At 45.0% G+C, this 11,648-nt stretch overlaps 1 protein-coding gene across 2 annotated transcripts; it reads left to right on the forward strand.

The window, feature by feature from the left end:
* The first annotated feature begins 321 nt into the window (after positions 1 to 321).
* mmp17b (matrix metallopeptidase 17b) lies at positions 322 to 11,648 on the forward strand. Of its 2 annotated transcripts, none has more exons than XM_030369286.1 (12): positions 322 to 545; positions 1,526 to 2,000; positions 2,214 to 2,346; positions 2,792 to 2,954; positions 4,004 to 4,112; positions 5,137 to 5,314; positions 5,886 to 6,062; positions 7,896 to 7,980; positions 8,566 to 8,639; positions 8,974 to 9,123; positions 9,551 to 9,787; positions 10,089 to 11,648. In XM_030369286.1, exons 2-12 carry the CDS (start codon positions 1,842 to 1,844, stop codon positions 10,463 to 10,465), a joined length of 1,842 nt encoding a protein of 613 aa, XP_030225146.1. In that variant the 5' UTR covers positions 322 to 545; positions 1,526 to 1,841; the 3' UTR covers positions 10,466 to 11,648. The 2 variants fall into 2 exon arrangements, with proteins under 2 accessions (XP_030225146.1, XP_030225147.1); XM_030369287.1 differs by having other exon boundaries at positions 1,562 to 2,000.

Here is an 11,648-nt window from a genome sequence, read left to right on the forward strand (position 1 = left end):
AAACAACACACACACACTCACACCGAACACACACACACACACACACACACACACACACACACACACACACACACACACACACACACACACACACACACACACACAATCTTCTTAATCTCTTTGTCTTCCATTTCATTGTAGATAGAATTGGTGAGTGTGTGTGAGTGTGTATGTTGTGTTCGGTGTGTGTGTGTGTGTGTGTGTGTTCGGTGTGTGTGTGTGTGTTTGTGTGTGTGTGTGTGCGGGTGAGTGTGTATGTGTGTGTTTGCGGGTGTGTTTGTGTGTGTGCGGGTGAGTGTGTATGTGTGTGTGTGTGTGCGGGTGTGCGTGTGTGTGTTCGGTGAGTGTGTGTGTGTGCTTTCATGTAGACAGTCACAGATTCGGCGTGGCAGGAGGGAGGACGGAGAGCAGCATTGTCGAGTGTGAGCAGGGGGGAAGAGGAGGGGTGAACGGGGTAGTCGAGTACAGAAAGGAGAGAGAGGACACACCGAGAGGAAGAGACATCTGTTAACTGACCATGTTAAAGGAGGAATTCAACATTCAAGGTAAGCAAATAGCCTGCATTTGTTAAAATGTGTCTTTGTTTAACAAACTGTTTGTCAACCTTACTTGCTACTAAGGAAGAACATGAAATAGACCACATTTACTAGGAGCTTTTCAACAAAGCATTTTAATAGTATCATGTAATGCAAGACATGAGTAGAAGCTGCTTAAAATCTGTCAATCAAATGTATGAAACGTGAAACTTACAATTGTTTTAGAAGCATTATAAGCTTATTTTGGTCATTTACACGACTCCAAGCGTTTCACACTGACCATCAGGGATTACAGACGGCTGCAACATCGCATACAAAAGGGCCAACATCATATAATTAAAAACAACAGGGCAGTACAATTGCCCCTTCCACAAAGATACATGCATTCATTCTTAAAAGATTTATTTTCTTTTATTGTTCCAAACGGGAACTCTCCTCCTTCTGACCTTTTGCAGAAGCCACTCCAATCCCAAGGCTTAATGATATTCACATCCTACATTTGTCCTCCCATTCATTCCTATTTTTCCGACGGATTCTTGTCCAAACCCCCCCCCCCCCCCCCCCCCCCACCCCTTCATTTAAACAAGTGCAGCATCTTCTCCTGACACACGACCTGCTTATTCCCATTGCCGCCTCTCTCTTTAGAAGATGAGTTTAACAGCCGCCCCATTACCATCACTGCGACCGCAGCTGTCTCAGCATCCCGCCCCCTTCCATCCCATAATGAAACCCCCAACCCCCCATGGGCTTGTCAAATTAATATTTGCTTTCAACTGAAGTATTGACAATGTCAATCACTCTTGTTTGACATTCAATGTCGTAGGACAAATAGCAGTACAATTTAGTCTATGAATCAAGGCTATTTCTTCTTTGGGATGAGGTCCAATGCTAGATAAAAACACGTGGCAAAGACAATGATCTGCGTTTTGTTTTAGTCAAACCATTTCCATTTGAATTAACAACTCGCTTACTTTAACTTATTGTGATAGGCCTACCATGATTTCCCCCTTTTCCCCCTACTGAAGAACGTTGGGAGTACCCCCTACTGAAGAACCGTTGGCTCAGCGGACAGTGGACGTTTCCCCCCCTACTGAAGAACCGTTGGCTCAGTGGACGGTGAAGGACGTTCCCCCCCTACTGACGAACGTTGGGAGTACCCCCTACTGAAGAACCGTTGGCTCAGCGGACAGCGGACGGTTCCCCCCCTACTAAAGAACCGTTGGCTCAGTGGACGTTCCCCCCCTACTGAAGAATTGTTGGCTCAGCGGACATTGGACGTTTTCCCCTACTGAACATGAACAGGAGATGATGTTTAGGAGCATTCTCATTTTGTGCCTGTTTTGCAAATGTACCAAAACGCTGTCAAGCAACAGTGGTCCAAGTTTGACCGTCCCTAAAAATTCCCCCTCAACAAAACCACCCGTGTCTGTGGCGCCAGTTGAAGACGACAGCAGTGAACTTGTGGTAAGATCAACTCTCCTCAGCATGCATGAACCAGCCTATACTTGAGGCATCCCATCCAGTCAGCAGTCCCTGACAATTTGAATTTAACTTCCAGCTTAGATTGTCAGCTCTGGTGTGTTTTAACCGTAACGAGAGGGCAGTTGGGTCCAGAGAATTAGCTGATGATACAGAAATACAAGATTTCCTCGAGCTTAACCTCTTCTCTGATGTTAGGATTGGCTGATGAGATACGGATACCTCCCGCCCCCAGATCCATCCACTGGGCAGCTACAGGCCTGGACAGCTGTCACTCATGCAGTGAAATCCATGCAAAGGTTTGCTGGCCTAATGGAAACTGGAGTAGTGGGTGAGAATGACAGACGCCCCTCACGATGGTTTTATACAATAGCTGTTTTTCACCACTGAAAACATTGTTATTTGGCCCATGATTCGGTTGGTTCACAAAAGATGTGAATTTGTTTTTCAATTATAGGGGAATCCAACATTAAATGTACACCATGGGAACAGCAACTTTTACGTTTTGTTGCGTTTGCTATTTATGATTGGTTCACATTTGGGTGATTATTATACAAACTAACCATAGCAAGAGGCACCACCTGATCATTTCATCTAATAAATGAGATTAGTCACATATCCGGTATTCTGTGTTTGTTCACTCTTAACTTCTGTGGACAAATGGTGTATTTCAGTAGACGGAAAGCGTTAAGCCTACATTTATAATTTTTGGGTTGAATGACTATATACCTAATTCTGTTTGACTGCATTCTGCTGTTCACCTTGGACATCGTCAGACCAGGAGACCACTGCCTTGATGAAGTCACCACGGTGCTCTCTACCTGACCAGGAGGAGCCACCTGGACAGCCAGCCAATCAGCACCAAGGAGGGAGGGGCTCGTTGAAGAGGAAGAGGAGGACGGCTGGTTCGACTTGGACCCGGCGGAGCATCAACTGGAGGTGGATCTAAACTCAGTAGACATCGTCACAACCTTAACTTACCTAGCACAACCTAAACTGAGTAGACATGGTCACAACCTTAACTTACCTTGCACAACTTAAACTGAGTAGACATGGTCACAACATTAACTTACCTTGCACAACCTAAACTGAGTAGACATGGTCACAACCTTAACTTACCTAGCACAACCTAAACTGAGTAGACATGGTCACAACCTTAACTTACCTTGCACAACTTAAACTGAGTAGACATGGTCACAACCTTAACTTACCTAGCACAACCTAAACTGAGTAGACATGGTCACAACCTAACATAACCTAGCACAACCTAAACTCAGACATGTGGGGTACTGCGAAGCGCGCTGAACATACCCAGGCTTTCTTTGGAAAAAACTGGATAGACAAATACGAAACTCGCAATCAGAGTGAAATGGTAACACAAAGCTCACTTACTTAAGTCAATTTGTCGAGCTAGGTTTTCCGCTTTAGTTTCAATGCGCGTTCCCATAAATGGGCCATTTATCGCGTTGATTCACTCACCTTTACCAATGAATAGATCAAGAGCAGTATATTTCAATCAAGAGGAACAGATACTCATAATGAACTCCAATGAGGAGTTCAAGAATCAGACAACAGCTAGAGGCAAGCAACACAGTTGCACATAATAAGGCTAGGGAGGCGTGCTGGCAAAAAAATAGCTGATTGTTTGAATTTGTAACTGAAAAGATTCTGCATATTGTCTAAAAAATATCTATGGATGATGGATGAAAATGCAGAATTGTTCGCCATTAATCCCTAATGATTTCAAAAAGCAAAGTCCAACCTGCTGTATTCTATAATTTAAGGTACTCACTTTAAATACACCCTATGTAAGAAATGTATAGCATATGTTTTCAACCACTGAGAGGTAGCGGCGGTGGCGTAGTGGATTAGTAGAAGACCCTAACGCCAGCGACCGGGGTGCAAATGTCGCCTGTCCTTCATCATGCCTTATACCAGCCATACATTGGACACACATGGACACTAATGTTACACTCAATATCTGGCAGGTTGCGGTCCTACCCCTTCTCCTCTGATCTCTCCCGGGAGACCATCCGGTCGCTGGTTTACTACGCCTTGAGGGTATGGGCGGAGCCAACCTCCTTAGAGTTCCATGAGGTCAGTCTTCCTGTAGTCTGTCTTCAGTCTGCCTTCAGTCTGTCTGTCCGTCTTCAGTCGGTCTGCAGTCTGTCTTCAGTCTGCCTTCAGTCTGTCGTTCTTCTGCCTGTCTTCAGTCTGTCTTTAGTCTGTCTGTCTTCCTTCACTCTTACTGTCTTTAGTTTGCCCTCAGTCTTCAGTCTGTCTGTCTGTCTGTCTGTCTGTCTGTCTGTCTGTCTGTCTGTCTGTCTGTCTGTCTGTCTGTCTGTCTGTCTGTCTGTCTGTCTGTCTCCAGTCTGTCTGCAGTCTGTCTGCAGTCTGTCTTCAGTCTGTCTGCCTTCTGTCTATCTCTCTTCAGTCTGTCTGTCTGTCTTCAGTCAGTCTTCAGTCTGTCTGTCTTCAGTCTATCTCTCTTCAGTCTGGCCACTTTCAGTCTGTCTTCGGGCTATCAGTCTGTCTTCAGGCTGTCTATCTTCTGTCTATCTCTCTTCAGTCTGTCTTCAGCCTATCTTCAGTCTGTTGGTCTAAAGTCTGTCTGTCTTCCCAAAATCTGTGCCTCTGTGAGATATTGAAAACCTTGGCATCCTAACATATTTTTGGATGATTGATTCTGTCTAAATAAAAAGAATAGGTATAATATGGAAGTTAGCCAAACCACAAATGGATTCACCAGGAAAATGTAGAACAATGATCATGTCAACAATCAAATAAATTGAAAAACTCTAAATACAAATACAAAGAGAGTATACAAATGAGGAGTTATTAATTTACTCCTAATAATTGAAATGCATTTCAGTTGTTGTAGTATATGCAAGCGTCAATGTTTTCATCTAATTCTGGTAAACCCTAACAACCCAGTAAGCGTCTCAGTTAAACATCTCAATACACAGACGAATCCCAGAATAGTTTGTAATGCAGTCATGTACGTTTGGGGAAACAACGACGTGACCAACGTTTTGCAGACATCCTCCTGGCTTGCTGAGAACTGGTTGCACAGATAGTTTACATTGGTCCATCCTTGTTTTGACACGCCTCCCTCCTCCAGGTGGCCGGCCCCGAGGGAGCCGACCTGCAGGTGGACTTCCTCCATGGTCACCATGGGGATGGCTACCCTTTTGATGGGCCAGGCGGTGCCATCGGCCACGCCTTCTTCCCCTCAGACCCCAGGAGGGCGGGCGTCGTGCATCTGGACTCAGAGGAGGACTGGTCCTTCAGGAAACCAGGTAGCTTCTCCCAGCAAACTCGTTAGTTCAGCCCCTAACCACAGGTCCCACCTCCAAGGGCTTCACAGGCCCACATTACCAACACCCCCTAACCCTCTGATGACAAGAACTCCCAGAACGATCAGGGAAGAGACGTGGGGGAGGGAGGCAGAAGTAGACCCAGGGATGGGCAGGCATGGGTTCAGCATCAACATCAAGCCAGATCATAGAAGCTCTCTTTAACCGGAAGTGTTCATCAATTTAGAAATGTATTTAGGCCCAATCCCATTTCTACCCCTTACCCCTTCCCCTTACCTCTCCCCCTTATTCCTTCCCCTTACCCCTTCCCCCTCCCGCTTCAAAACAAGGGGGAGGGGTAAGGGGAAGGGGTAAGGGGTAGAAATGGGATTGGGCCTTAGAAAGTAATTGTATTTATAGCGCTTAGATATAAAAATAATTAAATATAAGTAAGGTAAAGTAATAATATATTGATGATAAGAAGAGCTCATTAACGACAGAAACAAAGCATCGGTACCTTATGCCCTTAATTACCTTCTTTCCCTCCCTTATCCCCCCCCCCCCTTCCCCTCAGGGTCCGAGGGGACAGACCTGTTCACCGTGCTGGTCCATGAGGGGGGCCACGCGCTGGGCCTGGCCCACTCCTCTGACCGCCGCTCCGTCATGAGGCCGTACTACCTGGGCCCCGCCGGGGACCCCCTGGGCTACAGCCTGGGGCCCCCCGACCGGGAGCGCATCACAGACCTCTACGGTGAGTAGACCGGTGGGCTCTGAGGTCGGCCAGAGAGAGACGCCTCAGGACGGACCCTAGTCCACCCCTAGAGCCACCCCTAGTCCACCCCTAGTCCACCCCTAGAGCCACTTGTCCTGTACCCGGGTAACCCCAACCCCAGAGCGGGTGGGCTGCTTCCTCCGTAACCAATAACTAATACCAATAACCAATAACTAATAACCCATACCTAATAACCCATAATTAATAACCAATAACTAATAACCCATACCTAATAACCAATAACTAATAACCCATACCTAATAACCAATAACTAATAACCCATACCTAATAACCAATAACCAGTAACTAATAACTAATAACCCATACCTAATAACCAATAACCAATACCTAATAACCAATAACTAATAACCCATACCTAATAACCAATAACCAATACCTAATAACCAATAATTAATAACCCATACCTAATAACCAATAACCAATACCTAATAACCAATAACTAATAACCAATAACTAATAACCCATACCTAATAACCAATAACTAATAACCCATACCTAATAACCAATAACCAGTAACTAATAACTAATAACCCATACCTAATAACCAATAACTAATAACCCATACCTAATAACCAATAACCAATACCTAATAACCCATACCTAATAACCCATACCTAATAACCCATACCTAATAACCCATACCTAATAACCAATACCTAATAACCAATACCTAATAACCAATACCTAATAACCAATACCGAATAACCAATACCGAATAACCAATACCTAATAACCAATACCTAATAACCAATAACCAATAACTAATAACCCATACCTAATAACCAATAACTAATAACCAATACCCAATAACCAATACCTAATAACCCATACCTAATAACCAATAACTATGTGGTTGATCTTATGTTCAGAGCCAATATTCTGGACCATTTTTCCAAATAGTTTCAGTAGCATTTAAAGATAATTTAAAGATAATTTAAAGATCATTTACAGATCATTTAAAGATCATTTAATGGCAGAACCCAAACTCTGCGCGTGTTGTTTTCTGTTGCACCCAAAGGTCCCACGGGTTCTGCTTGGCATTTTGTATCGGTGACTAGCAGGTTTGAATCACTGGTTAATTAATGGGGTCATTATTTTTGTAATGCAACATGCACACGCAGACCAAACATACTTGAATTTATATCGAAACAAAATCGCTTTAAAATATATGTGCTTTACTTCCCCACCTGATACTTAACAGGAGAAGCCGAATCGCAAGGGGCTCTTTAAGTAATTAGGCTCTGAGAGCTGATTGGGCCAGCTGGCACTATTGGGCGGCAGGCCTAAGAGGCATATGTTGAATGGAGTGTTTAAATAGATTGAATATGACCAACACTGCTCCTTCCTTCCCTCCTGCTCCTGTGTAGAATATATACACACACAGTACTCCTTGCTTTCGCATACAAATTATTAAATTAAATTTAGGACGAACAATCACCTAAGTAAAAGCCTTTTTAGAAGTGTGAATTCATATTGATTATGAAGCATATCCTCAGTGTATTGATTGCCGTTATCCATGCAGTATATGACAAACTGACCTCATCAGTTTGAGGCACAAACTCACAAAAATAGGTTGTGCAGAATGTCTATTCAAAGTAATCTGAATTTAGATGTTCCACATGTTGTGTCTGTGTGTGCACGTGTGTGTATATCTCTGTGTGTGTGTGTGTGTGTGTGTGTGTGTGTGTGTGTGTGTGTGTGTGTGTGTGTGTGTGTGTGTGTGTGTGTGTGTGTGTGTGTGTGTGTGTGTGTGTGTTTGGGTGTATTGTCCCCCATTCCTGTGCTTCCTAGGAAAGAGAGCTGAGCTGCTGACTGCAGACGCACCTCATCTCAGTCCTGACCCCCGCCTGCGCCATAGAGGACCAGGCAGACATGGGTACCCCCAAACATTATTATCATCACACACACAGGTCAGACATAGAGGGTTTAACCCATCACAAACATCTTCACACATCGATAACACCAGAGCGGACTTAGATTTTGCCCTCTCCAATCTAAATGTGTATGATGTTCTTGTTATGTGTGTATTTTTTACGTGCTGTACCACAATAGGCCTCGATGGTGTTCTAAGTCTAAGTCTTAGACCTTAGTCCCTGTTCACATACTTTTGAGTAGTTTACCACCCTGGTTATCTGGCCTCCAGTCTCCCCATGGTTCGAATAGACTCACTGACCTTCACCTTTCCACCAACCTCGACCTGAATGTTAAACCTCCAACAAAATGAGAAGAACGGCATCTGGAAGTTATATTTTTTGCCTATATGTGAGCTACCAATTGTGTGAGTGAGTGAGTGAGTGAGTGAGTGAGTGAGTGAGTGAGTGAGTGAGTGAGTGAGTGAGTGAGTGAGTGAGTGAGTGAGTGAGTGTTAGAGTAAGAGAGGCATGTGTATAGGTACATACTCACACTTCTTGAAGGCTAACTATGACTTTAACATTACTGTTCATTTCTATCTTTACCCAAGTGATTTCATTGATCGTTGCAACACCAGTTTCGACGCAGTAGCCAAGCTCAGAGGAGAAACATTTTTCTTCAAAGGTCAGCATGTACACTACTTTCTAGAGAATTACCTATGTTCTCCTCACACTACATTTGTTGGGCAATTTGGGCTTCTTTTATAGTGATCGCTAGCCAAAATATATTGCTCGTCAAGTGGCAATAAAACTTTCAATAGGTTATTTTATTGAAATTAATTAAGGGCAACTCTGGAACGATTGTATCGGAAGTATCCTTCGAAATTATTTTTGGCAAATGCGTGATTCACCTCAGAGTAAAGATGTGGTACGGCCTTCTCCTTCCCCCCTCTGAACCCCCTCTGAACCCCCTCTGAACCCCCTCTGAACCCCCTCTGCGCCGGGTGTCCGTGCTTCAGGGCAGAGCATGTGGAGAGTCAGCAGGGGGGGTCTGGTCTCCGGCCACGGAGCCTCCATTAGGAGGCTGTGGACCGGCCTACCTGACCCCCTGCCCACCCTCCAGGCCGTGTTGGAGAGGAAAGGGGACCATGGCATTATGTTCATCAGCGGTAAGCCCGTGCATACAGAGCACTCTCACTGGCACCACTAACCCCTAACCTTAAACAAATGGCTTTTAAGGCAAAAAAAGAATGATCAACTGGCACTTGTTAAACTCTTTTGTTCTGAGTTATTATTTTAAATTATGAATAATAATAAGAGCTATCCACCGTTTGAAACAACTATTAAAAGAGGAGAAAGGTTGATCCTCTCATCCACGTTATCCCCCTTTGCATGAGGGATGCGTCCAGATTCTGGTGCCACAGAACGCATGTGGAGAAAAGACTATCAATGGGCTGATTGAGTCAGGAGTGAATGGTCTCTTACTGTTTGTCTGTTTGCTTTAAGCAATACGTTGAGTAAGGCAAAAGGAAATATCTCTACAGAAAACCATAGTAGAACGTACTCTGATCCCATTCTCTCCTCTGCTGGCTGCAGACTCCAGGGTTTGGCTGTTCCAGGACCTGTCTCTGCAGGAGGGCTACCCTCGACTCCTCTCAGACCTCCGCCTGGACACCAGGGACGGGGGAACCACCCCTGGGCTGAATGGTCTGGTGTGGGACTCTGAAGAAGGGCCTGTGTGGGGGGTGATGGGGGAACCAGCAGAGAAGGACAACGACACCTGGGCTAGCCTCCTCCAGGCGGGCGTCAACGGCATCACCACGGATACGGGCGGTGAGATGTCCTCTGTCCTATGTCCTGTTTCGATGTCCTCTAGGCCTTATAGTAAAAGTATCTCTCAGACGCATTGTGTCATTGTGACTTCAAAATACCATGAACCACTTTTACATGTCCTAAGAAGAACCTGAGGTCTGAGTTTGGCAAAGACTGGCCGAAACACATGAGTTAAAACCTGTTTTTGGCAATAATATTAATTCAGTGTGCCAACAGGGCATGGAATACTATGTTCAAAATCCTAGAAGACATACGAAACATACACAAAACTGGCACTCTAACTCTCCGTCCATCTGTTTAGATTCCATCTTCCTCTTCAAAGGAGACCGCTACTGGAAGTTCCTGTTCCCTGGCTCCTCCCCAGAGCCGGGGTACCCACGACCCCTGGCCGCTGATTGGCTCGACTGCCCTGACACCTCCTCACCCGTGCCAGCCGACGCGTCTCCGTCGTTTCATCCCGTCGGACGCCAAGGGGTCCAAGAGAAATGGAGAGAGGAGCGAGTCGGACATGTGGAAGAAGGAAAAGACAAGGAACATGAAAACGGAGTCAAACATGGCGACGGAGAACGGAGCAGACCGCAGCTCCACGCTTGTATCTGCAGTACAGCGCCAGTGACCAGGACCGCCCCCCTCAGTACGGCCTTACTCCTAGGAACTTGGATCCTGTCCGCTATGTAATGATGGCCGTTAGTGAAAGTTCTCAGAGACCATGTAAAACCAGCCTGTGGCAGTTAATAGACTTTGTGAGTTCAACTATAGATATACAAGGTTACAGCTGGGGTTAAGGTAATGAAAGAGGGGAAGGGAGGGGTTACGGTTCGAGTAGAGGTAGTGGGGGGATCTGAATTGAGGCATGATCGAACCGGCGGTCTCTGAGCTTCTACTGGACCAGTACTCTGGCCTCGACGAATTGTCATTAAACTAGCTAGGCTTGTACATTTGGAGGAACCAGCCAGGCCTGAGGGACTGAGGGCCTTCAGGCCTCCATCCATCCAGGACACTCCTCCATATCAAACGACTCTTCAGCAGCAGGTCTGCCCCCTGGAGGAAGAGTCATGAACAAGAATTGAAGGGCACTCAACCCTAACCCTCACCGGGTAGGCAGATAGACAGGTAGGGAGATAGACAGGTAGGTAGAAAGACAGACAGGTTGACGGACAACTAGGTAGACACACAGAAAGGTAGACAGACAGGTATGTAGACAGACAGACAGATCGACAGGTAGGTAGACACACAGACAGGTAGTTGATTGTAGTTGAATAATTGATTGGGCAGAAAGTAATGATTGACAGCTTATGACAGGTAGCCATAGAAGGAGCAGATTTGTTCATTTTTGTCAGAGCATTTTAATTATTAATGCTGTCAGAATGTCAAGAGAATCTCCATAAATATGACAACTTTTCATGTGCAAGTTGCACCATCAAGTAAACAGACTAAAGAAAAGGCTTCAGTTTGTGTTTGAGGACGCTCGCATGTTGTACATTGTGGAATGGTAGGAAAACAATAAACAGAGGCATGTGTAGAATATGTGTTTTATTAATTATGGTAACAATTGTACACAAATTGTTCAGATCATCTAGGCAATACAATTTATCTAAATCTATGTTGCATAATGTATATTGTTTCTCCTGAGTAAATGTTTGTAAATAGATCAACATAATTTCCCCTTTGCCGTTATATCTTTCAACCCGTAACATCCTTCGGTACCAGGTACTTTTCAAATTGGATCATAGCTAATAGTACAATCAGGGGTGGACTGGGAGAAAAATTCAGCCCTGGCATTTTCTCTCCAGACCAGCCCACTGCATTATTAGCACTAGGGGTGGGACGAAACGAACGGGAAGAACCCTGTATATCCGAA

The sequence above is a fragment of the Gadus morhua genome, chromosome 10 (assembly GCF_902167405.1).
Source record: "Gadus morhua chromosome 10, gadMor3.0, whole genome shotgun sequence".
Lineage (NCBI taxonomy): Eukaryota > Metazoa > Chordata > Actinopteri > Gadiformes > Gadidae > Gadus > Gadus morhua.

Excerpts from the sequence above, each read along its gene's own strand:
- mmp17b (XM_030369286.1), top strand. The coding sequence starts at position 1,842 with ATGATGTTTAGGAGCATTCTCATTTTGTGCCTGTTTTGCAAATGTACC. Across the intron at positions 4,113-5,136 it reads CCTCCTTAGAGTTCCATGAG|GTGGCCGGCCCCGAGGGAGC; the intron begins GTCAGTCTTCCT and ends TCCCTCCTCCAG. Across the intron at positions 9,124-9,550 it reads TGGCATTATGTTCATCAGCG|ACTCCAGGGTTTGGCTGTTC; the intron begins GTAAGCCCGTGC and ends TGCTGGCTGCAG.